Source organism: Notamacropus eugenii, chromosome 1, assembly GCF_028372415.1.
Source record: "Notamacropus eugenii isolate mMacEug1 chromosome 1, mMacEug1.pri_v2, whole genome shotgun sequence".
In the NCBI taxonomy this organism is placed as follows: Eukaryota; Metazoa; Chordata; class Mammalia; order Diprotodontia; family Macropodidae; genus Notamacropus; species Notamacropus eugenii.
The window spans coordinates 489,928,509-489,955,793 of NC_092872.1; the positions used below are offsets into that span (position 1 = coordinate 489,928,509).

A 27,285-nucleotide genomic window follows, 5' to 3' on the forward strand; every position below is an offset into this window, starting at 1 on the left:
GCAGGATGTGACAGGATGTGAAAACTGTAGAAAGTAGGGATTGAGTCAAGATAAGTTACCATAGTGTACTTTGATTTTTTTTGTTAATTTGTGTACATTTGTGCCTCCCCTCAGTACAATGTAAACCCTCTTGAAGGCAAGGATAACTTCCTTTTTGTCTTTCTATCCCCATAGCATAAAATAGAAGACTGATCAATCGTTTTTGAATTTGATGGAATTAAAAGAGATCTAGACTGGGAGTCAGCATTATATTTTAAGTCAAGGAATCTGGGTTCTAGTTCTGGCTTTTTTACTAATGCTTTTGCTTGAACTTCTTTCTGGATTTCAGCCTTCCTTTCCGTAAAATCAGGGAGCTGCACTGGGTGATCTCTAACGTTCCTTCCAGTTCTATCCTTTTATTTTGATGAGTCTGCCCCGCATGGTAGTGAGGACCAAATAAGATAATGGATGTCAGTCAGTAAACCTGCATTTATTAAGTACCTACTAGATGCTAAAGGCTGGAGACATGGGGGACTCCTTTGGAAACTCCAAAGCAGATGGGTCAAACACAAAACAGATTAAAATGTAACTGAGAAATACTCAACAAAACAAAGAAAAATGCAATAGGACATAATGCTAGTTTGTGGTTTTCTAAGTCAATGTGCAGCCCACAAAAATGTGGGCACCTTTTTTATTTGAGTTTGACGCTGCTCCTTTCAAGGGTGCTGGACAAATGTTAGGCATGATAATTATCAGTATTATTATAATATCTTTAACTAATATTTTTAGAATCTTTTCAGGGCCCTCCTTATAGAGCAAACTATCATTTAACAAAGTCCTTTGGAGGGCAGAGTATTTATGTCATGATGATTTTTGTTCCCTGACGCTGTGGCATTGAAATTCCAGTTTGTCTTAGAAATGAATGGGAAACTCTCTGATGCCACTGTGATGTCCTTGACTTTTTCTACAAGAAAGGATGTTATTCTTATATCCTGACAGGAGATGAAAAAAGGAGGGTGTCATCATTTTGCTCAGTGTTTGGGCTCTTCTTTCTTCATAGGCCTTACTAGCCTGAGGTAAAATTCCTTAGCTTACTAAAAACTTCCTTCCTCTTTCTGCGTCTTAAACTACCAAAAGGTCATATGTTTAGTTGGAGCACAGAGAAGGTAGGAAAAAGCCCAGACACACAATGGTAAGACAGTCTAGGTCTTTTGGACACTAGACTGAGAAGAGAGGGGGACAAAGACAGACACTGTCAGGTTCACCCTTCAAGGCTTCCCATGCAGTTCAAATTCTCCCTTCACTGCTCCTCAGCCCCCATGATCCCCAGTAGCATGTAAAGTCTTTGTTTATACATAATCTTGGTTTTTTTGTTTTTGTTTCATGTGAGTCTTATCTTCTCAGTTAGATGATGAGTGCGCTTGAGACTAGAAACCATGTCTTTTCCTTTTCCTTTCTCCCTTTTCCCTGTACCAAGCCCAGTGCTAGCCACACAATAGAGGAACTGATAAATATGTCGGCATATCAAGGAGCTGTGATTTTCTGAGGATGAGATCAATAGATACATGCTGATGAACTGATTGCAACTGCTCTCATTATGGTCCTCCTCTTTCCTCATGGCACTTGTTGGTTTGGGGCAGGGGGTGTGTGTGTGTGTGTGTGATACACTGGGAACAACCATTTGGGTGGGTGGGTGGGGGCCCTATCCCTGTAATGTCCCCAAGCAGCACCTGCAGGCTTCTAACCTCCCCCGCTTTCTGAAGCCTCTCGGCCCCCTTTTCTCCAAGCCTGGGAAGAGGCAGACAGCCCTAGTATTGTTGTCATCCCCTCTTTAAGAAAGCCCGGCTGTGCTTCCCCCAGGCTTGGCCTCCAGCTGAAAGCTTGGAGCTAGCAGGCAGCTCTCCAAGCTCAGAGCTGAGGAGTTGGTGTGCTTCCTCAGTAATGGAGACAGAAGACAGTCCAGCCCAGCCCAGGGGATCATTACCCTTGCTGCGTTGGGGGGGGGAGACCCCATCCCTGCCAATCAACAGAAGCACAAAGGCCCACACAGTTACTGAGCTGGGCTTCTAGGCACAATGTGATTTCTCTCATGGTTGAGTGCCTTCCTCCTCACATCTCCCCCATCACCCTCCCTCTTCCTCCACAAAGAGCCCTGCTCTGTGCAGAACATACCAAGATCCAAGATGCCTGGGGCTCTAAACTGTCTGGGAATGAAAATCACTCAGTGAAAATCACTTGACAAATGTCAAAGGACTGAGCTCCATTCAGCCACCATCAGGCCTAGCCATTCTAACCAAGGGCACTCTCATATTCTAGGCCAATGGTTCTTAACCAGTGGTTCGTTAACTTGCTTTTTGTTTTTTAAAATATATTGATGCCTACATTCCAATAGAACTGGATTTCTTTGTAATTCTATATATTTTATTTTGAATTAAAAAAACTTTTTTTCTAAGAAGGGCTCCATAGAAGGGCTCCAGACATCCAAAGAGCTTTATGTCACCAAAAAAAAGTTATGAACCCCTGTTCTGGGCCATACCTTACTGATGTCCTGACCTCCATCCCTTTTCTTTCTTTATCCTCCCCAAGGATTGCTATTGGGCAGGATAAGGAAAGAAGGATCAAAGATTAGGGAATCAGTCATTGTCAGGATCAACTAATCTTTGCTGATGCCTACTGTATGCCAGGTTCTGTGTTATGTAACCTGGGGAATATATAGACACTTGAGACATGGCCTCATGGATCTTGGCCCAGTCAGAGAGATAAGACACATATAAATAAAACTTAATTAAAGGCACAAGGAAGTCTATGTTAAGTGCCAAATGAGTAATGCAGACTCTAAGTGCAAGGGGAGTTTAGAAAAAAAGGAAAACCTATTCAGACTTTGGGAGTAAGGGAAAGCTGTCCAGAGGAGGCAGTGGCTAAGCCTGGCATTAAAAGTGGGTAAGATTAGATAGTTACAAAGGCATCTCAGGTGAGGGGGAGAGCAAGAGAGGGTACATGTGTTCGTGTGTGGGCTGGGGGCTGGGGGATGACAGGTTGGTACAGAGATTTTGGAGATGGGGCTGGTGGAAGGTGGTGGAGGAGGGAGAAAGGAAGCAGACTGTAGCAGCGGTAATTCACATTTGTATTTAAATTGAAGGTTTGCAAGGTGTTTTCCTTATCACTATACTGGAGAGGTACAAGAGTACGTGGTTGGAATCTAGAAGACCTGTGTTCAAATCTTGCCTCAAACACTTGCTAGCTGTGTAGTTCTGAGAAAATAAGCCGATTTCTCTTTGTTTCACTTTGCTCAAATTTAAAACAGGACTAATAAGAGCATCTCCTTCACAGTTATTGTGAGAACAGAAGGAGAAATGTATGTAAAGCACTTTGCAAACCTTAAAGTGCTTTATAATAAATGTAAGCTTAGAGAAAGTGCAGGTAACACCAATATTATCCTTCTTTTTCAAATGATGGGACTAGAGATCCCAGAGGTCATAGAATCATAGATTTAGACCCTAAAAGGACTTTGGAGACCATTGAGCCCAACCTCTTCATTTTACAGAGGGGGAAACTGAGGCACAGAAAGTTTAAATGACTTGCCTACAGCCACACAACTAGTTAGTATCTAAAGCAGCATGTGAACTCTGGTCTTTATCCAGTTAACTCTCTGCGATTTGAATTTGCTCAAGGTCATATACTTATTAATATGTGTCAGTGCTGGAACTTAATCCAGTTTTCCTAACTTCAAGTCCAGGGCTCTTTTATCCTCTCTGAGCACTAGACCAAAGAAATTTCAACTTTATCCTTCAGGACTCATCTGGGTCTTACATTCTAGGATTCTAAAGCTGAAAGGATCCTTTAAGATCAGCTAATCCCCATACCTTGCTGTCCCTGAAGATAGAGGATTTAAAATGTCCTCAAAGAAAGTCATTGATTAGAGACTTTCAAAGCCTATTCAGGATACCAGCAGGCCTGATTTGCAAACTAAACAACTTTGGGTGGGGGGCACTCATCTCACCTCATGGGAGATCTCCAGATGCTTCTTGGCAAAGGTCACCGCTTGTTCATGACTTCCTAGGGACACATAAGCATTTCCCAGACTCCAGCAGGCTCGGCCCTCACCCACTCTGCCAAACAGGAAACGTCATCAAGACCCATTCATTCCACAGTGAGATGGGAGGGAGGCTACCTAACGGTCCAAGCACTCTTGCATCACCCTCTTTCCCTTTAGCTTTTTCCCCTCAACCCACAGCAAAAAACATCTGATCAAGACCAAGCTAAAAGGGATTTCTGAATGGCAGGGTCTATTTTTAAATTCCCCACCCCCGCCTTGTGTTAAAAATCCACAACATAATAAAAAATAATGGTTCTGACATCACCAAAGCAGTGAGATGAGGGAAGCATTTTTTCAGACAGAAAGAAGACAATGTAGATTTCAGGTACTTTCTCTAAAGTAACCCTGGATTTAAGGTTCCTGCCTTTTTCCCTAACCTAGGAGGAGACCCACCATAAGGCAGCGTTCCCCAAGGGCAGCCCCAGCCACGGTTCTGGTGGGTATTCGCCTTTAAAATAGGGTTTTTGTTTGGCTGTTTAAATTCTTGCAAATAACTGGTGCTCAACTATGAATGAATTAATGCATGAGCCATTGAAGGTGGGAAGGGTCAGTATAAAACATTTGGTCAGCCAGATTATTTAGAGAAATCATCTTTCATGAGTGACTTAAGCACCCAGTTAAATGAGTCTGAGCCAAAGTCAGGCCTAGTTAAATGGGTCTGACCCATAGACTGGTCAAGCCAAATAGGTCTGGCCTTAGAGAGTCTCTATTTCCTGCTGCTCTAAGTCCTAAGATGTCCCCCAACTGGGGAACAGCAAAGTTCAGGGACTCCTCTTACATTAGAGGTTCCTTTGGCAATGCAACATCAGCTACCCCAAATTGCTCCTGTCCCTTCTTTACAAATTCGATGTCGTGGCTCCATCTAGTGGCAGGACAAACCCACAATTCTGCTTCAACTGCTGTCCTTCGGTGGAGGATGCAAGGGTGGGGAACCTGCAGCCTGCAGGCCGCGTGTGGCTTTCTAGGTCCTTGGGCCTTTTGACTGAGTCCTAGTTTTACAGAACAAATCCTCTTATTAAGGGGACTTGTTCTATGAAGTTTGGATTCGGTCAAAGGGCTGCACTGAAGGACCTCGAGGGCCACATGCAGCCTCAAGGCCACAGGTTCCTCACCCCTGGACTAGAACATTAGGGACTGGAGGGCACAGGACTGAGAACCGTTAGGGACAAAATCATGGGCTTCAGAGATTGTAGGTGTGACTCCCTGGGGGAGCACTGCTGGATGTCTGACAGGACTGGTCAGTCCAGTCCTCCAGAAATTTAGAATCTGAAGATCAGCTTTCCAGTCACCTCTCTCTCTCTCTCTCTCCCCCCCCCCCCCTCCACCCTCTCTCTTACACACACACACACACACACACACACACACACACACACACACACACACACACACACACACACACACACACACATATATCCCTTCTTTTTTATGGTCATCAGCCATTGCTCTTACCCCAGGCCTTTTCTCCTGCAGTCCACCCCCCAACGTCTGACAGAGCAGGGCCCCTGGGCTGTCTATGAGGCTAGCCTGAGCTGGAGGCGAGCAGGTATATCTACCTATCCCCCAGTTCCTGGGCGATGAGTAGGTGTCGCAGGTGGTACTCAACCGCACGCTCGTAGTCCTGCAGAAGTGTGTAGGTGTTGCCAAGGCTGTAGCAGGCCTGGGCCTCCACTGCCTGGTCCTTCAGTTGTCGGGATAGCTGAAGGGTCTTTCTGCATTTAGGACAAAAAGATTTCCCTATCAGGTCAGGCTGCCAGGAAAGAGGGTCTGGGACAGCCAGGAGAGAATCACAGAATGTTAGAACTAAGAGGGACCTTAGAGACCATCAACTTAAATCTCCTCCTTTTATTTCTCTGATACTTCCTACCTGTGTGACCTTGGGTAAGTCACTCAAACTCCTTGGGACCCGATTTCCTCCTCTGTAAAATGAAGGGGTTGGCCTTCCAGATGGCCTCTAAGGACTCTTCCAGCTCTAGATCTGTGGCATGATACATATGAAAGAATTGAGATCCAGAGCACCTCATGTAGCTAGTTGGTGATATGGCAGGATTGCATGGGAACTGGATGGAGGAGACCAGCTTGAACGACAAAAAGGCCACATGACCTTGTCCTCTTTTGTAGGTAGGAAGTCAAATGATTCTTCCCTAGTCTCCTCTGCTCATTCAATTCTCATCCCAAAGCAAAAATTGTAGAAGGATTGGTAGGTGGGTGGGTGGGTAGGGCCATGCTCAGAACAGTCACTGTGAAGACAGTCAGTGTATTCAGGATGGGGAATATGTTCAGGTCACTGATATGTTAAAGAGAGGGGTGCGGTCACGTTTAGGGGTATCATGAGGGCTGTGGATGTAGTCTGGGTTGGGGGGTATAAGAAAAAACCATAAGAACCACTGGAATTTCCTTCAAAGGGAAGTGTAATGAGCACTGCTCAGAATACATTCTGGTAGCCCCATAAAGCAGTCTGTGCCCCTGGGGAGGGGGCATTTCTTTATACCTCTAAATCTGGATGTCCCTACTAGTATTTCAGGGAATAGTTTTTTATCTTTGTTGGGTGAACCCCTGGGACATTGTCATCTCCTACACTTCCTAGAATGGCCACCAGAGGGCAAGCGACTTGTTTGGTTTGCCACAGAGATCTCGCCATCTGCCTCTCAAACAGGGCTCCCCAACAGAAATTCCTATCCTCCCAGAGAATGGGAGGATAGGAATGAGGAGTAAACATCAAGAAAACTCCTGACTGTTTCAGAAGCCTTCCACAAAGAATCAAGACCTTTGAATTTGCATCTCTCACTTAGTCAACAAACATTTATTAAGCACCTATGTGCCAGTCACCACTCTAAGAACTGGGGATACAAAGGGAGGCGAGAGACAGTATTTGATCTAAGCTCACAGTCTGATGGGAGAGACAACATGGAAACAATTTATGCCCAAACTACATGCAGGATAAATTGCAAATGGTCAAGAGAGAAAAGGCACTAGAATTAAGTGGGACCAGGAAAGGATTCTTGTAGAAGGTGGGATTTTAGCTGGAATTGGAAAGAAGCCAGGAGGCAGGGATGAGGCACGGGGGACAGTCAGAGAAAAGACCTGGAACGGAGAGATAGAGGTGGAGTGTCTTGTTTGAGGAACAGTAAGGAGGCCAGGGTCATTGGATCACAGGGTACTTGGGAGGGTCTAAGGTAAAAGAAGACCAGAAAGGTAGGAAAGAGGGACAGGTTATGCAGGGCTTTATACATCAAACAAAGGGTTTTATGTTTGATCCTAGAGGTGATGGGAAATCACTTAAGATTTTGGTTTAATGAACTAATTAGTGAAATCCCACAGATAAAGCATTTATTAAATGTTTATAATGTGCCAGGCGCTGTGCTAAGCATTAGAGATATAAAGACAAAAGTGAAAAATTCCTGTCGTGAAGGAATCCTAATGGCAGAGACAACCTGTGCATATACAAGAATATATCTAATCGAAATCAAATGAAAACAAGGTAGTTTTGGGAGGGAAGGCACTAGCAGCTAGAGGGGGTAGGGACCAGGAAAGGCTTCATGGAGGTGGCACTTGGACTGAGACTTGAAGAAAAACAGGAACTCCAAGAGTTCAAGGTGAGCAGGTAGTGTATTCCAGGCACTGGCCCTGCTAGTGCAAAGTAACAAAGAGGGGAGATGATTATATGGGCAACACTAAGGAGGCCTGATCCAAGGGGGGAATAAAATATAAGAAGACTGGAAAGTTAAGAAGGGTTCAGGGTCTAAAAGGCTTTAAATTTAACATTCTGTGATTCTCTTTAAATTCCGAACAGGAATTTACATTTGATTGTGGAGATAGTAGGGAGGCCCTGGAGTTTACTGAGTAGGATGGTGACAATGTGTGGACTTATACTTAGGAAATCATCTTGGTGACTATGTGGAGGTTGGATTGGAATGAGGAGGGACTCAGGTAGGGAAACCAAGAAGGAGGATATTACAAAAGTCTAGGCGGGAGGTGATGAGGACTTGAATTAAGGGATTGGTTGGGTGAGTAGAGATGAAGGGACATATGAGAAATGTTATGGAAAAATGATAAGATTTGGCAACTGATCAGATATGTGAGATAAGAGTAAAGAACAAAGGATGGTACTCCAGTTGTGAACACGGGTGATAGGGAGGATGATGATGCTCTTAACAGTAACAGGGAAGTATGGGAATGGGGTGGTTTTTGGAGAAAGATAATGAACTATGTTTTGGCTGTGTTGAGTTTAAGTTGCCCTTGGGACATTTAGGAGACAGCTAGATGGTGTAGTGCATAGGGCCTGAAAGTCAGGAAGATCTGAGTTCAAATCTGGCCTCAGATACTCACTAGCTATGTGAACCTGGGCTAGTCACTTAGCCTCAGTTTGCCTTAATCCACTGGAGAAGGAAATGGCAAACCACTCCAGTATCTTTGCCCAGAGAACCTCACAGACAGGATGGTGAACAGGATAGGGGTCATGAAGAATTGGACAGAACTAAATGACTGAACAAGTGGAAAATCCAGTTCAAAATATCCAATAAGAAATTTGTGACATGAGACTGGAGCTTAGCTGAGAGATTAGGGCTGGATATACAGATCTGGAAATCATGTGCATGAAGATGAAATTAAACCCAGGGGAGCTAATGTCACCAAGTCAAAGACTATAGAGAGCAAACAGCCTTGGTGTACACCCACTGTTTGTGAGTGACATGTATAGGAGGCTAAGAAGGAATGGCTAGACCGGGACGAGGAGAAGCAGGAGGATAGCAGTCTCCAAACAGGAGAACGTTCAGGAAGACAGGGCAGTTGATAGCGTCAAAAGCCATATAGAAGTCAAAGAGGATAAAGATGGAGAAAAGGCCATCAAATATGGCAAGTTGGTTAACGTCTCCAAGACTCAGTTTCCTCATCTATAAAATCAGGGAATTGGACCAGAAGGCCTCCAAGGTCCTGTCCATCTCTAAATCTATCATACTATGACATCTGTCACTCTTCTAAATAAGGACTAGGACCCTTTGCTGTGGACCTTTTGGTTATGTATGGGAGAGAAGTAAGGGAGAAAAGAACAGTGACCTGGGCCCCTGGACCCTTTGTCTCATATTTTTGTCTCCCAAGGACATCTCATTCCCTTTGTGGCTTCCCAAATTGGTAGTAAGTTCCTTGAGGGCAGGGGCTTCACTTTTATCTTTGTATCTCCAGTGCTTTCAGCATTGTGTCAGGCAAATAAGTAAGTGCTTAATAATTACCTGTGGATGAATTGATTGAACCAAACATTAGTCTATCAAAATCTCCTCCTAAGATATCTCAGGCAGCTAGGTGGTGCAGTGGATAGAAAGCACTGGGCCTGGAGTCAGGAAGACTGAAGTTCAAATCCAGCCTCAGATATTTACTAGCTGGACAAATCACTTAATCCCGCTTGCCTCAGTTTTCTCATCTGTAAAATCAGCTGGAGAACGAAATGGCAAACCATTCGAATATCTTGGCCAAGAAATGCCAATAGGGTCACAAAGAGTCAGAGACATTGAAATGATTAAACAACATGTTCTTTTGGACCTATATATTGTTTCTAAGGCCTTGAGGGAATCCTTGAAAATCCCCTTGAGGCCCAGAGCAAATGTCATCTCCTCAAATGATTTGGCCTTCAAACTTGAATCAAATACCATTTTAGGGACAGTCTTCGCTCCAACCTCCTGATAGCCAAACTGCCCCCAGGAAGACCACTTACTTGTAGTACTCTGCTGAGACATCAAATCGCCCCAGGAAGATATGGGCATTCCCTAGGTTACTGTATGCTCTCCTTTCAGCTGCTTTGTCTCCAAATTCCTTGGCAATGGCAAGTCTCTGAAAAACAAAGATTCATACATAGAGTTTATGGAGGAAAAGTAATGAATGAGTATTCATAGAAGGGGCACTGTTTCTCATAAATCCTGCTACTGAAAGCCAACAAATGGGGGTGGGGGTGGCAGTGATGTGAGGAGAGGCTCCATTCCCCTCTGGCCCTTGGGAAGGAACCAAGATCCTCTCATTATCTACCATGGGTGGATAATTCTTCCACCTAACGACAGGCAGCTTGGACTTGGGAACAGTAAATGTTTTCTAAAAATTGGGCTAAATTTGGCTACAAAATAATCAATTACCAAATAAACCCCAAAGTTACCTAGAACTTCTAGTTGTGAATAGTTGTTGATTTCCTTTTTCTTTTTCTTTTTCTTTTTATTCTTAAAACAGGCATTTCTACGTATGGAGTAGAACAGAAAAAAGAGGGCTGGAGGTGAAATTGAAGGTCTCTATTATGTATAGCTTACACCTGCTGTTCTCCATCATCTATTGTTTCCATATTGTCTGTCACTATTCTCCTCCAATCAAGATAAGGAATCAACCATTTAATAATGATGCTAGCCATCATTTACATGGCACTTTAAGGTTTGTAAAACACTTTCCAAATGTCTCATATTATCCTCAACAACGACCCTGAGAGCTAGGTGAATTATTATTCCCATTTACTGATGAGAAAACAGACACATTAAGTAATTTGCCCAGGATCACATAGCTAGTAAGTATCCGAGTCAGAATTTGAACTCAGAACTTCCTGAATCTAGGTTCAGCACTCAATCCACTATGCCACCTAATGGCTTTGGAGGCAGGCGAGGAGCCTTGGAGCTGGGAGCCTGAGTATGACTCAGTGTATCTGAAGGGAGAGAGAAGCAAAGGGGGTAAGAGAATCATAGCTAACATTTATATGGCACTTAAAGGTTTGCAAAGTGCTTTATATGGGTTATCTCATTTGATCTTAATCACTAACAGGGAATCCCCTCCACATTTAACAACGGGTGTACCCCAAGGCACACCTCTGTCCTGGTCCCTCTTCTCTTTGCTCTCTACAGATTCTCACATGGTGACTTCATCAGCTTCTTTGGATTTGATTATCATTTCTATGCACATGATTCACAAATGTATATATATATCTAGTCCTAGTCTCTCTCTCAAACTCCAGTCCCACACACAAATTGACTATTGGATATTTTGAATTAGATGTTCCACAGACATCTCCTGACTCAACATGTTCAAATCATATCCATTATGTGTAAGAGAACTGGATCTTTGTGTCTTATTTAGCAATCTGTTCCTCTTTGGAGACTAAGCCCCATGTAGGACAATCTGGAGGGATTGTGTGTGGGGGTGGGGGTTGGGTTGGGGTAAAGGGTATGGAGGGGTAAAGAATGGGAGAGGGTACTGGGACTTGTCAAAAAAACACCACATTGGGAATCAGGAGACCTGGAATCTAATCCTGACTTTACTACTAACTGGCTGTGTGGTTCAGTTGTTTTTTCAGTCGTGTCTGACTCTTTATGACATCATCTGAGACTTTTTGGGCAAAGATATTGGAGTGATTTGCAATTTCCTCTGCCAGAGAAATTTTCTCATTTTACAGATGAGAAAACTGAGGCATACAGGATTAGTTGACTTGCCCAGGGTCACATGGCTAGTGAGCGTCTGAGGGCAGATTTGAACTCAGGAAGATGAGTGTTGCTCTCTATCCACTGCACCACCTAGCTGCCCCTAACTGGCTGTTACCATGAATAAAGCCCTTCTTTTAGGCCCTCAGTTTCTTCCTCTGCAAAAAGAAGAGGTTGCTTCTTAAGCAATTACATGTTTCCAGAGAGACACATTTGATCCCAGAAACAGGGAAAAAGGTCCCAGGGATAATCACTTACCTCCTTGTGGAAGGTGATGGCTTCACTAAAATTTCCCAGGAGGTACTGTGTATTGCCAAGATTCCCATAGGCCCGGCCTTGGGCAGCTCGGTCTCCCAGCTCCTTCACCAGAGACAGATTTCGCCTGTGGGATCCCAAGAGTCCATCTGAGTAATCGTTCCTGCTCACAGTGCTGAGAGCCGTGACCTAGCCTCCCCTCCTCAGATGACAGGTTCCCTTATTGCCCCAGCTCCTCTGTGACCTCCCATAGAAAAGTGTGAGCCAGAACAGGAGACTTAAGAGGGGAGAAATGTAGCTATCCTTTGGCTGAAGCTGATGAGGTGCCTCCCAAGTGGCTACTCACTCATAGAATTCTGAAGCTTTCTGCAGTGTCTCCCGGACATCCAGGGGCAGGTGGCCAGGGTCCTGGGCAGAGTTCCAGGACAGCTGCTTCCCCTTGGCATGATACACATTACCGATGTTGTACAGGGCCCTTGCTTCCCCCACCTGTAGAGGCACAAACCATGTAGGAAAAACACTTTCCTGCAAAGAAGAAACTACCTATTCCATACTTTTGAGCTCCTCCTCTCAAAACGGCATTTTTCAAAATAGGGCAGACTATAAAATTAAGTCTAATAAATTATAAAGAATGAGATACTTGTGGTCTGACCTGGAATTTTGTATGAGATTAATTTAGCACAGCCTGGTATTGATTACATACATGATGGCAAGTTGGGCTTTTACGGTATCGTTAACTTATCTCTATTTACTCCTTTACCTAGCCCAGCAGGAATCGAGAGAAAGGCCTTTGAAACCAAATTTCCCCGATTCCATGGAGGATGATTCAGGACCCCAAGGAAGCCGAAAGGGAAAGTAGCAAATTCTGCCTACGTTGCTGCTTCTTTATTTAGGCATGAGTTGCTTCTCCTTAGTAGAATATACACTTAAGTGTAGGGACTGTTTCCTTTTTGCTCTGGTATCCATAATGCCTGGCACATATTAGGAGCTTAGCAAATCTTGGTGGAATTGAAGTGATGCTGGTAATGCTCTGAACGGACTGACTGAGTAGTACAGGGGAGTGAAGGGGGCAGGATGAGGAAGCTGGGGACTGATTCACAATGTGCCTTCATTCTTTAAGGCTGAAAGTTTGTGAAATTCGAGGGTATCTGACACACCCATGTTCAAATGTCGAGCCTGTGTGTAGATGTATTCTTGAGTCAAAAAGAATTTTTAAAAATTATTTAAATTTTTGGGTTATCTGTATCTACACTCCCTTCCAATCTCTTCCAATGATATAGACGACTGGGCACTGAATAAAAGAACACCTCTGGATTTGTGAATGAAATGTCACCCCTCAATTGGTCTGTACATATAAAGGATTAAGAGAGCAGGAAGTGGTCACCTTGGAGGGCCAGGGTGGTTTAGAGAGATGGAGGTGGGAAGAGAGAGCTGGATATGGAGAACTTTGGAAAAGTTCTGTCTTCCAGGGCGTCTGCCTTTGGGTTCTTACCTTGTCCCCCTGCTCCTGGGAAATGTCCAGGTGTCTCTGGCAGCAGACAACAGCTTCCTCAAAACGGCCCAAGATTTTGAGGGTGTTGCCCAGGTTGCCACTGGCCTTGGCTTCCCCAATGCGGTCTCCAATAGTTCTGGGGGAACGGAGGTGGGAAGACAGTAGATTAGCTCAGCAAGAAGGATCTAGAGCAGAAATTGGGGCCTTCAGCCTCAGAAGACCTCCTCCCCTCCCCAACTCAGGCCCTGAGCACTGTAGCTCAATCTCTTAGTCAGTCTGAAATAGAAACTTTGATTCTGGTCCTAAAAGGAACCACCTTCTTGACCTCCTTGAATTCACACTGTGCCTGTCACAGAAGCGGGAAGCCTGTAATTCTGGTGGTCAGCGTCTGAATGCCTTAAGGACACAGCTCAGACACAGCTTGGTATGTGGGCTCAAAGAATTCAGGCTTTAGCAGATTTTGATATTCCCAGGTTTAGCAAACCGAAGACTGAGCACAGGGCAGGGGGATCTGCACCAGGGAGTATAATGCTGTTTCTATAAGAAGATTCATGCCTGTTGGCAAGGTAAAGAAATAAAGTAATGTATAAGCACCATTTATCTAAATCAGGAAGCTGTTGCCAACCAGAGCTCCCACCTGAAGTCTTTTTTTGAAGTTAATTTATTTATTTTTAGTTTTCAACATTCACTTCCCGAAATTTTAAATTTTCACCCCTCCTCCTCTCCCCCCTCCTCAAGACAGTGTGCAATTTGATATAGGCTCTACATAAATATTTCTATTAAACATATTTTCGCATTAGTTATATTGTACAGAAAAATTAGAATGAATGGAGGAGTTATGAGAAAGAAAAACACAAAACAAAACAAAAAAAGAAAATAGTTTACTTCACTCTGCATTCAGATTCCATCCATAGTTCTTTCTCTGGATGTGGATGGCATGTGCCATCAGTCCTTTGGAATTGCTTTAGGTCCTTGCATTGCTGAGAAGGGCTAAGTCCATCAAAATCAGTCCTTGCACACTGTGGCTGTTACTATGTACACTGTTCTCCTGGTGCTGCTCCCTTCACTCAGCATCAATTCATATAAGTCTTTCCAGGTTTTTCTGAAGTCCGCCTATTCATCATTTCTTATAGCACAATAGTACTCCATTGGATTCATATACCACAACTTGTTCAGCCATTTCCTAATTGATGGGCATTCCCTTGATTTCTGGTTCTTGGCTACCACAAAAAGAGCTGCTATAAATATTTTTTACATGTGGGTCCTTTTCCCATTTTTATGATCTTTTTGGGATACAGCCCTAGAAGTGGCCACCTGAAGACTTTTAAGGCAACTAGCGCATCTCCATCCTCTAAGGAAACAAATTTCATAAATTCTTGCTAGATGAGCCAATTTATCCCCAAGTTTCCTCTTTAGGGGACCTCTAAGAGAGACTCCTAGTTCTAGCAAATCCTCTTTCTCCTTCTCTATACTGTCTATGACTTAAAACATGTAACTCATGTCTTCTCTCAACCTTTCTAACCTCAAACCCTCACAAGCTGTATGACCCTTGGCAAGTCACATAACCTGATGGCCTCAGTCTCCACAACTGTAAAAAAAAAGGATGATAACAGTGCCTATCTTCCAGGGTTGTTGTGAAGACCAAATGAGATAGTATTTGTAAAGTCCTTAGGACAGTGTCTGGCACATAGTAGGCACTTTATAAATGCTTATTTCCTTTGTCAGACCCAAAGAGGCCTATGGTTCACTTCAACCCATGAGTATTTACTAAATAAATGAATGAATGAAAAAGGCATTTATTAAACATATACTGAGTGCTAGGCGCTGTAATAAGTGCTGGGTATACAAAACTTCTCTTCAAAAAGCTTGGGGAGAAATGATGAGAAGAATGGTTTCAAAAAATCCTGGGAAGACTTACATGAATTGATGCAAAGTGAAGTGAACAGAACCAGGAGATCATCATGCACAGTAGTAGCGATATTGTAACAATGACTAACTGTGAAAGATTTAGCTACTCTGATCAAGACAATGATATGACATTTCAGAAGGACTCACGATGAAAAATACTATCTACCTCCCAAGAGAGAACTGATGAACTCTGAGTGCAAACGGAAGTATATTTTCACTTTTACTATTCACAATTACTATTTTACTATTTTACTTGCTTTTTTGGTAACATATATGCAAACCATCAACATATGTTTTACATGATTTCACATGTATAATTGATACTACATTACTTGCCTTCTCAAAGAATGGGGGAGGGGCTGGAGAGAAGGAGAGAATGTGGAACTCAAAAATTTTTTAAAAGAATGTTTTTAGATTTTTATTTATTTATTTGCTTTAAATAGTATTTTTTCTTAATTATATATCAAGAAAAAATTTTAGCATTCATTTTTATAAGATTTTGAGCTCTAAATTTTTCACCCTCTCCTGAAAATGGTAGGCAGTTTGATAAGGTTTATATACATGTGCAATCATATACAACATATTTCCATATTCATCACAGTTGTGGAAGAAGAAACAGATCAAAAGGAAAAAAAACACGAGAAAGAACAAAGTAAGTGAAAAAATATGCTTCAATCTGTATTCAGAGTTCATCAGTTCTTTATCTGGATATGGATAGCATTTTCCTTCTTGAGTCCTTTGTACTTGTCTTGGATCATTGTGTTGCTGAGAAGAGTTGAGTAGTTCAGAGTTGATCATCACACAATGTCGCTACTGTTACCGTGGTTCTGCTCATTTCACTCAGAATCAGTTTGTCTAAGTCTTTCCTCGTTTTTCTGAAATCTGCCTTCTCTTCATTTCTTAGTGCACAACAGCATTCCATTACATTCATATATCACAGTTTGTTCATCCATTCCCCAATTGATGGGCACCCCTTCAATTTCCAATATTTTGCCACCATGAATAGGGCTGCTATAAATATTTTTGCACATGTAGGTCCTTTCCCTTTTATATGACCGCTTTGAGATTCAGACCAAGTGGTGGTATTGCTGGATCAAAGTTTGGATGCCCTTTGGGCATCATTCCAAATGTCTCTCCAGAATGGTTGGATCAATTCACAACTCCATCAAGAATGCATTAGAATTCCAATTTTTCCATATCCTTTCCAACATTTATCATTTTTCTTTTTTTAATATTAGCCAATCTGATTGATGTGAGGTGATATTTCAGAGTTGTGTTAATTTACATTAAAAAAAAAAGAATGTTAAAATAAATAAACAATATTTTTTTGGGGAAAAATATTGCAGATCTATTAACATGGAGCATCCCAAAGGAAGCATGGGGTGGCAAGGGTCCAAGTCAAGGAAGGGGAAAGAAGAGGAAGCACAAGTGACAATGATGTCTGTCACTGTCAGAATCTGCCCTGGCATATTATAAAGGGGTAAGATGGGTAAGCTGTTAAATACAAATACCTCTGGGGTGATGAGTTGGGGCGGGGGGGGGGGGGTGTCTGTGGTATGATGATGAACATTCTTGTGCTCCAATGAAGAAGTAGGCTGCAAAAATAAATCATAGGAATTGGAGGGTGTGTGTGTGTATGTGTGTGTGTGTGTGTGTGTGTGTGTGCGTGTGTGTGTGTCTATAAGAGAAAGGCAATTAGGGTTAAGTGACTTGCTCAGGGTTACACAAGTTGTAAGTATCTGAGACCAGGGCTGGTGTTCTATCCACTGCGCCACCTAGCTGCCCCAGGAATTGAAGTTATGAGGGACTGAAAAGTCAAGGTATCTGAAGCAGGAGAAGAATGGATTGTCAGGTAGGCAGCACCTTGGGAGTGGTGGGTGTAGTAGTGGTGAATAGGCCAGATCTTAGAGAGAGTCATGGAACCTTAAGAAATTGCTGCCAGACCTAGCAATATTACTTCTAGGGTTGTATCCCAAAGAGATCATAAAAATGGGAAAAGGTCCCACATGGACAAAAATATTTATAGCAGCTCTTTTTGTGGTGGCCAAGAACTGGAAATCAAGGGAATGACCATCAATTGAGGAATGACTGAACAAGTTGTATGAATGTAATAGAATACTATTGTACTATAAGAAATGATGAACAGGCAGACTTCAGAAAAACCTGAAAAGACATGAACTGATGCTGAGTGAGGGGAGCAGAACCAGGAGAACATTGTACACAATAACAGCCACAGTGTGCAAGGACTGTTTCTGATAGACTTAGCCCTTCACAGTGATGCAAGGACCTAAAACATTCCCAAAGGACTCTTGAAGCAAAATGCCATCCACATTCAGAGAAAGAATTATGGAATTGGGATGCAGAACGAAGCAGAATATTTTCTCTTGTGTTATATTATGTTACGTTTTGTTTTTTTCTCATGGTTTCTCCTATTCGTTTTAATTCTTCTATGCAGCATGACTAAAGTGAAAATGTGTTTAATAAAAATGTATGTGTAGAACCTGTATAAGATTGCATGCCATCTTGGGGAAGGAGTGGGAGAAAATTTAAAACTTAAGGAAATGAAAACTGAAAACAAATAAATTAATTAAATAAAAAAAAGAAATTGCAGCCAATGGGTGGGAGGTAGTAGTTGCCCATCTATAGGCAATGCTCTGAGGTAGGGGGGAAGGAAGCACACCTACTAGACCAGGCAAAACCCTGGTTATTGGTTAAGGAAGAGAAATTTAATCCATCTTCTTTGGATGTTACACTAAGAGTTAACACCCTTTACTCCCCTGCCATAATAAACATACCCATTCACATATACTGAGTCATACCCAGCCACATATACTGGGTTACTCTGTCTCACGTGCCTAGCTCCATATATACACATAATCACAATATCTCCCAGTTGCACAGTGACACAAATTCCATTCATACAATCGCAAACCTATATGGGGTCCCCTGATTTACCTGGCCAGGGTGAGGTCATGTTTGTGATACTCAAGGGCCTTTGAGTACTCTTTCAGGTAGAAATAGGCATTCCCCAGTTGGCTGTAGATTGCACTCAGGGTCTTCAGATCCTCAGTCCCCACCTGGACAGCAGCTTCGAAGAAGGCAGCCCCAGCTTTGAAATCTCCAGCTTTACAGAGTCTCTCACCTTCCAGGGCCAGCTCTAGGCAAGAGGCCTCCATCCTGGGGAAACCAAGGGAAAGGAAAACTGAGGGAAGTTGTAGCAGTAACACAGATGGGGTTTTGTCACAAAGACTTGGCCAACTACTCAGTGACTGGGCATAGGGTTCCCCAGGGACTGAAACATCCGCCTAACCACAATGGTCCCTATGGGGTTAGGTTCATAATCCTTTTGGCCCAGGAATTTGTTTCTGGTACTCAATAAATTCTAGTGGCTGCCTGTTAACCTCCAGGAGCAAATATAAAAATCCAATTTTTGGCATTTAAAGCCCTTCACAACCTGGATCCTTCTTACTTTTTGCACTTTTACTCCCACCACATATTTTACAATCCAGCCATACTAGCCTACTTGCAGTTTCTTGGACAACTTGTTCCATCTCTCAGATCTGTGTCTTTGCAGTGGCCACTTTTCATGTCTGGAAGGATCTCCCTCCTCAACTTTGCCTTTTGGTTTCTCTGGCTTTCTTCATAACTGATTTCAAAGCCCACTTTCTTCAGGAGGTCTTTGTCAGCTCTCTCTCTCTCTCTCTCTCTCTCTCTCTCTCTCTCTCTCTCTCTCTCTCTCTCTCTCTCTCTCTCTCTCTCCCTCTGTCTGTCTGTCTCTCTCCCCCCTATAAGTTCTCCATACCACTTCCTTCCCCAGCTCTCTCAGCTGAAGATGTAGTCTTTTACTTTACCGAAGAAATTAAGATCATTCGACATGAGCTCTGTTGTCTCTCATTCTCTTCATGTCATCATCTCCCTCTCTCTTTTCCTTTCTTCCATTTTTTGACAAAGAGGAGATCCTTCTCCTGGACAAAACCAACCACTCTACATGTGCACTTGATCCCCATACTCTCTCCTTCAGCAGATTCCATCCTCAATGAGTCCCAACTCTCCAATCTTTCACTGCTCCCTTTCAACTGGTTCTTCCTTACTACCTTCAAACATGCCTAAGTCTCCAGAAGCCTTAAAAATATAACAAAACAAAACAAAAAACCTTCACCACTTGCTGCTATCACCCCATATCACTCCTCCCTTTTCTTATCAATCTCCTTGAAAAAGCTTACTATAACTATCTTCCTCCACTTTCTCTCCTCCCACTAATTTCTCAACCTTTTACAATCTGACTTCTGACCTAATCACTCTGATTGAAATTGCTTTCTTCAAAGTTATTAATGAGCTCTAATTTGTCAATTTTCATTTGTTTTATGTTAATTTGTTTTATTTTCATCCTAATCCTTCTCAATTTATCTGCTACATTAGACTTTAGTGACCACCCTCCCTTCTCTGATACTTTTTTCTCTGTGGTTTTTGTGACACTCTTTCTTGGTTTCTGCCTACCTATCTGTGCTTTTTCAATGTCCCCTTTGCTGCCTCATCATCCATATCCCACCTCCTAACTGTGATTGTTACTCAAGATTCTGTCCTGGGCCTTCTTTCCTTCTTTATTTACACTATCAGTAGTCTCATCAGTTCCCATGGGTTTAACTACCATCTCTATGGAGATGACCCCAGTTCTATATATCCATTCCCAGCATCTCCCCTGAGCTTTAGTTGGGGATCAGATGTTGGCAACTGGTCCCATCACTTCTTGGCAAATAGAGGGAGAAGAAATGGAAGCAGAGTCAGATTTTATATTCTTGGCCTCAAAGATCACTGCAGACAGTGACTGCAGCCAGGAAATTAAAAGACCCTTGCTCCTTAGAAAGAAAGCTATGGCAAATCTGGACAGCATATTACAAAGCAGAAACATCACCTTAGACAAAAGTTCATTTATTCAAAGCTATGGTTTTTCCAGTGTATGGCTAAGTGCCACAGAATCAAAATTTTATATTTTGGTGCTGGAGATGACTTCTGAGAGTCTCTTGGACATCAAGGAGATCAAATCATCCAATACTTAAATAAATTAATTCAGACTATTTACTAGAAGGTCAAATATTGAAGCTGAAGCTTAAATACTGAAGCTGAAGCTTAAAGACGACTGACTTGTTGGAAAAGACCCTAATGTTGGGAAATATTGAAGGCAAAAGGAGAAGAGGACAGCAGAGGATATGATGGATAGTGTCATGGAAGTAATGAACATAAGTCTGGACAGACCTGTAGAGACAGTGGAGGATAAAAGGGCCTGGTATGCTCTGGTCCATGGCATTATAAAGACTCAGACAAGACTGAACAACAAACACCAACTGCCTATTGGAGATTTCGAAACAGATGAGCCAGAGCTGTTACGCCTAAAATAGAATTCTATCAGACTTCCTTATTTCTATCAAAGGCACCACAATCTGGGAAAGAGATCTGGGAAAGACCTTAGCTTAAAGGGCCAAGGTCTCCCACAGCATTTGGGGCCATCTCCAGTCGTCCTGATCTATTTCTACCACTGGACCCAGATGGCTCCAGGGCAGAGAGTGAGGCTGGTGACCTTGCACAGCCCTGCCTCACTTAAAGCAATTTTACCTGCATGTCATGGCATCATCTTCCTGATGTCACGGTCCTCTTCAAGAACAAAGGACAGACAACAATGTCTCAGCTTTGTAGCCTTGGCATTATCTTTATTTCTTCGCTCTCCACCACCCCACATATCTACTTATTTGATAAACCTTGCTGTTTCTACTTTCACATCGATCCTTCTCCACTCACACAGCAACCTCAGGACCTCTTCACATCTTGTCTAGATTATTTCACCACCTCTTTCTTGGTTTCCCTGCCTTAAACCTCTCACCACTCCTGTCTATTTTATTCATTGCTGCCAAAGTAATTTTCCTTAAGCACAGATCTTACCATGGGACTGCCCCACTTAACCAAATCTAGTGCTCCCTACTGCCTCTAGAATAAAATAAAAACTTTTCCATTTAGCTTTTAAAGTCCTGCACAAGTCGGTCTCAACTTACCTTTCTAGTCTCCCTGGACATTATTCCCCTCCCACATCTAGTAATTCAGGCCAACTGGCCTTTTCTTTCTTCTTCACTCCATTCCTGTGCTTTTGAATGAACTCTCCCTCATGCCTGGAACTCTGGCATCAGGGTCCTTCTCTCCCATTACGATGAAACTCAGGTATCTTTTGCATGAAGCTTTTCCTGATCCCCTGCAACTGCTAGTGCCCTTCCTCCCAAACCAACTTGTATTTAATTACTTCATAATGATTCTTTTATGTGTATTTTTTATATTATGTATTATCTTCCCCATTAGAATATAAACTCATTTAAGTAAGAAATAATTTCATTTTGGGTATCTCTAGCACCTAGAACAATGCCTGGCACATAATAGGTGCTTAATAAATGTCGATTGAACCACTATTAGGTCTGTATTCCAAAGAGATCATAGAAAAGGAAAAAGGACTCACATGGACAAAAAATATAGCAGCTCTTTTCGTGGCGGCAAAGACTGGAAATTGAGGGGATGCCCATCAACAGGTGAATGACTGAACAAGTTGTGCTATATGAATGCAAGGGAATATGATTATCGTTCCATAAGAAATGGTGAGCAGGCAGATTTCAGAAAAACCTGGAAAGACTTGCATGAACTGATGCTGAATGAAGTGAGCAGAATCAGAACACTGTACACAATTGTGACGTTGTGTGATGACTGACTTTGTTAGACTTGGCTCTTCTCAGCAACACAATGATGTAACTCCAAAAGACTCATGATGGACAATGCTCAACTCATCCAAAGAAAGAACTATGGAGTCCAAATGAAGATCAAAGCATATTATTTTCTCTTTTGCTTTTCTTTCTTGTGTTTTTTCCCTTTTGTTCTGAATTTTCTTTCCCAACATGACTCATGTGGAAATATATTTTAAAAAAATAAATAAATGTTGACTGATTGATACCTTTGAAGGAGATAGAGCACTGGGCCTGAAATCAGGAAGACTTCTCTTCCTGAGCTCAAATCTGACCGCAGATACTTACTAGCTGTGTGACCCTGGGCAAGTCATTTAATATCATTTAATAGTTAATATCGTTCACCAGTTTCCTCATTTATAAAATGAGCTGGAGAAGGAAATGGCAAACCCCTCTAGAACCTCTGCTAAGAAAACCTCAAAGGAGTCACAAAGAGTCAGACACGACTGAAATAAATGACTAGACAACAAGATTGTACACACCTTTTATGTACATTGTTATTTGCATCTATCTTCCCCCTTTGAATATGAACTCCTTAATGACAGGGCCCATATATGTGCCTTTCTTTGTTTCCATATTGGTTAGAATGTGTGGACTATAAGTGCTTAATAATGCTTGTTTATTGATTCACTGACTGCTACTTATTACCTGTATTCCCACTGGTGTGGAATTAAATTTCCTTATTTGCAATTGGAGGAGGCTGGACTGGATGACCTCTGTGTGGTTCATTCCAGCTCCAAATGTGTGGTCCATCGATGACCCATGTGACCTGTAAGGCTTCTTCTAGCTCTAAATCTGTAACTTAAGGTACTAAGGCATATTTTTTGGGGGAGACCTCCCTGAAGCTGCCTCACCTCAAGGACTCTCAGCGTCCTTCAGCAATATGCTGTAGATCTCTCTCTCTAAAGGATTTACCTAGACTTGCTGGAGTTCTATCTCCACTCTCATTGTGTTTTACCTCTGAGGGAAAAGCATTCCAAAAGGTTGCTTGTTTATATTTGATGTAGGTCAGCCATGGGATGATTCTAAAAGTAGCTCCACCAAGGCCCAAGGGGAACACCGTCATTCTAACTTTCGGAGGTTCAGGGAACAAGTCTGTGATCCCCATCCCCATTTACTTTGAAAGCTAGTACACACCGATGTCCTCCCTTTTCAGAGTACTTGAATATGCCATCACAACCCAATCACATTCAACGGCAGCTAGATACAAACAGGAGGTAGGGGTGGAATCCATGGAGTCCCCACTGTCAGCAACCCCTAGAAGGTTAAGAATGAAGTCCTATTCCCCAGCTGATAAATGATCAAAGGATACGAACAGGCAGTTTTCAGAGGAAGAAATTAAAGCTATCTATACTCATATGAAAAAATGCTCTAAGTCACTATTGATTAGAGATGCAAATCAAAACAACTCTGAGATACCACATCACACCTATCAGATTGGCTAGCATGACAAAACAGGAAGGTGATAAATGTTGGAGAAGATGTGAGAGAGTTGGAACACTAATTCATTGTTGGTGGAGCTGTGAACTGATCCAACCCTTCTGGAGAGCAATTTGGAACTGTGCCCAAAGGGCTACAAAAATGTGCATACTCTTTGACCCAGTAGTATCGCTTCTAGGACTGTATCCCCAAGAGATCATAAAAATGGAAAAGGGTCCCACATGTGCAAAAATATATATAGCAGCTCTCTTTGTGGTGGCCAAAAATTGGAAATCAAATGGATGTCCATAAATTGAGGAATAGCTGAATAAATTGTGGCATGTAAATGTAATGGAATACTCTTGTGCTATGAGAAATGATGAACAGGAAGACTTCAGAAAGGCCTGGAAAGACGTATATGAACTGATGCTGAGTGAAAGGAGTAGAAGCAGGAGAACTTTATACACAGCAACAACCAGAGTGTGGGAGGAATTTTTCTGGTAGACTTAGAACCTCATTGCAATGCAAGGACTTAAAAAATTCCCAATGGTCTCTTAAGGCAAAATGCCTTCCACATCCAGAGAAAGAGCTATGGAATTTAATTACAGAAGGAAGCAGACCATTTTCTTTTGTATTATGTTTTGGTTTGTTTTATGATTTCTCTCATTCATTTTAATTCTTCTACGCAACATGACTAAGGTGAAAATGTATTTAATAGGAATGTATGTGTAGAACCTACATAAAATTGTATGCCATCTTAGGGAGGGAGTGGGGAGGAAGGGGGGAAGAAGGGGGAGAAAGGGGAAAAAGATCTAAGATATATGTAAGTGATTGTAGAACACTGAAAACAAATAAAATAATAAAAAAATAATGAATAAAGTCCTATTTCCAAGCACAGAAACATTCCTCGCTCCCTCGGACAGTTATGGTTGGACAAGGTAGGACCACCAAAGAAGGAATGGAAGAAGCATTTATTAAGTACTTAAACATTTAATTATTATTTAATTTAAATCAATAAATTAAACATTTATTAACTGCTGCGTGTTAGGCACTGTCCTAAATGCTTTATAATGATTATCTTACTTTATCTTTACAACAACTCTGGGAGGTGGGTGCTAGAGTTATCCTCATTTTAACAGGTGAGGAAACTGAGGCAAACAGAGGTTAAGTGACTTGCTCAAGGTCTCAAAGCTAGTAAATGTGTGAGGCTGGATTTGAACTCAGGGCTTCCTGACTCAAGTCCCAGTGTTCCATCCGCTGTATCACTTAGCTTTGTATGGCCCTAGACAGAGCAGAGGCATGGAGGTGAAAAGAGATGACACACACAAAATGTTTCCTCTTTTTTATTTTTTTCTAGATGCAACTTGTGATTGCATTGATATAAGGAACTCTAATGAAGAACTTTTTTTTTATCTTGGTAACCCTGGTAACTCATGGTCTTGAGTTGTATGGAGATACTCATGTTAAGAAGACACTAATGTTAAGTGATTTGCCCACAATATACAGTCAGTGTGGGTCGAGACAGGTGCTCCTAACTCCAAGGGTTAGCTCATTATCCACTATACTATGATACCTCTCTTGCAAAAAAAGTCTCCAGGACAGGTAAGTACAGCATTGCGCACAGCTGCATTCTTGTAGTGAAGTTTTTGGCAGCCTGAAACTTGCTTTGCATGGAGTTGGTATTTTATAAATGTTCTCTGAGCTTGAATTCAGCACAGTGCTCTGTGTCAAGCCTCAGTTGAATCTCCTTTCTCCTTGAAAGAACCCACAGACCTTGGACTATCTCTCTTTCTTTCTCATTCACTCAGTAAACTCATTTTGCCTCTGGCTTGCCACCACCACTTTGCTTTCCAGGCCTTTCTCTTGGAGAGCTGTGTTCCTTGTCACCTGTGAAACTATGCACTGACATTTCATTCCACTGGCCCTGACTTGCTGGACCTGATGTCAGCAGAGGGACAAACAGGGCAGTGAGCAACTAACCTGTCTGTCCCAGCTGCAGGAACATCCAGCTGGCTAGTCATCCAGGGATGATTGGATGACCAGATGCTCCAGTTTGGCTATTTAGTAGAAAATGGGTGGATTGATGAGTGCGTGAGAAAGCCAAATATCCTGGAAAAATTCCACCCAATCCCTGCTCCAGGGTTCCAATCCATTTCTGGAAGCCCCAGGGACTCGATGTCTGGTCCCATTATTTACATGCTCATTAGAAGCAATAACAGTCATGTGGGAGACAATCATTTCACCAGAATACATGCCTGCCCTGGGAGAAGGGGAGCTCAGGCTAAGAAGGATTTTTGGCGTTCCTGGACTCAGAACAGATGGAAGTTATGACATTGTTCTTGGAAAAGCCACTTGTGCTACAATCCCATCTGCCACCTGGACAGCAAAGCCACTCTTTCACCCTATTCTTGGCTGGCTCTGATTGTGAGATCTCAGGGAAAAGTACACTTCAGACGAAGTTATTCTAGTCTAGAGGAGCATGATGTATTTACCAGAATGTGATTTTGTCTGAAGGAGCATCAGATCATATGAATTGGAACATTAGAGATAGTCTATTCCAACCTTGTCTAGTTCATCCCCATTTAACAGAAAAGGACATTGAAGTATAGAGGAAAAGTCAATATTGTAGTTCTCTCTAATTAGGGTCCTATTTCAAACTGAGAAAGAATATGACAGAGGAGGGAGAGAGGGAGAGAGGGAGAGAGAGAGAGAGAGAGAGAGAGAGAGAGAGAGAGAGAGAGAGAGAGAGAGAGAGAGAGAGAATGTTTGGTATGTTTGAGTGACTCCTACTTTGCCTTCCCTTCTGTCCAGGGTTGGGAAGTTACCCAATCTATTTCTTCACCAGAGATATCAAACTCATGGCTTAAACAGTATGCTCTGAAACAAATTCAAATGTAATCAGGAAATCTTTAACAAAATACAATACAATACAACACAGATAATGTTAATTTGTGACTTTCTAAGTCTGTATGTGATTTCTACTTGAGTTTAACCCTTCATCAATTCCTTCCACCATCTGTCTTCACCTCCTCTACAGGTTCAGACACCTTTGTGAAGCTCTGCTCAGGGTATCTGCCCTCTGAATGTGCCTCTAAAAGTCACATCCCTGAAGATGGAATTGTTTAGTGGATAGGCTAGTCAGAGAACAGAATTTGTCACAGAAAGACTGGATACCTTAGTGTGAGTGTATGTGTGTGTGTAGCCTCCTGTTCTTCACACCCACATGCACAAACATTTTTAGGTCTAGTCTCTAATCAATCTATTTCTGCAGTGCTGCTTAGCTGGATTGGTTTGAGGCAACTAGTAAATTGGTTTGGGATGCCACAAAATCTAAAAAACTTTTAACTGACAAAGAACAGATGACATCTTTGCTGCTCTGTCTTTGAGGGCATATGCCCCTGGTACCTATGGCACATGGAGCAGAGGGTTGCAGAAGTCCAGAGCTTGGTGGACATCAGGAGAAAAAAAGAGGTAGAAAAGATTCTGAGAAATAGATATTTTCTGAATGCCACTAACATAAGGCCATAGGACAGCCAAGAGGCCATTAGGAAGTGACCCTGGAATTTAAGATTGCCTAAGATGGACTCCAGGAAAAAAAAACACAACAATCTGGCTTGGCTTAGATAGAAGAGTAACTGGTCCCCAAGGGAGCTATTGGCCAGGGGTGACTGCAGAAGTACAAAGAGGAGAGAGAGAGGAAGACCAATGAAAAACACTCTTTTTTTTCCTCCAAGTGGCTAGATTTCTGTTTGACTTGGAGGCTATTCCTGGTTTCTGTGCACCACCAACCTTGCCTTAAGTTAACCTTTTGATGAGTGAATAGGAGAGAGAGAAAGGGGAAAATATAATTACATATTCCTGCAAACTGTTTTCATAAATTATCAAAGAAGCTAGAGTAGGGGAGGTTTGCACATAGACCTCCAAGAA

The 27,285-nt window shown here is 42.3% G+C and overlaps 1 protein-coding gene across 4 annotated transcripts in view; it reads right to left on the bottom strand.

Annotated features, from left to right (window-relative positions):
- GPSM1 (G protein signaling modulator 1) overlaps positions 1-27,285 on the bottom strand; it is a 137,873-nt gene that overhangs the window by 58,352 nt on the left and 52,236 nt on the right. For 3 of the 4 annotated variants that reach the window (XM_072632949.1, XM_072632953.1, XM_072632954.1), the window contains exons 2-8: positions 18,122-18,343; positions 13,259-13,394; positions 12,113-12,255; positions 11,770-11,893; positions 9,780-9,895; positions 5,629-5,784; positions 3,980-4,088 (exon numbers count right to left, since the gene is read on the bottom strand). In XM_072632949.1, the coding sequence (XP_072489050.1) occupies positions 3,980-4,088; positions 5,629-5,784; positions 9,780-9,895; positions 11,770-11,893; positions 12,113-12,255; positions 13,259-13,394; positions 18,122-18,343 (1,006 nt within the window). Of the gene's footprint in view, positions 1-3,979; positions 4,089-5,628; positions 5,785-9,779; positions 9,896-11,769; positions 11,894-12,112; positions 12,256-13,258; positions 13,395-18,121; positions 18,344-21,662; positions 21,747-27,285 lie in introns of those variants that run through there. The other variant, XM_072632950.1, reaches the window with a different exon arrangement.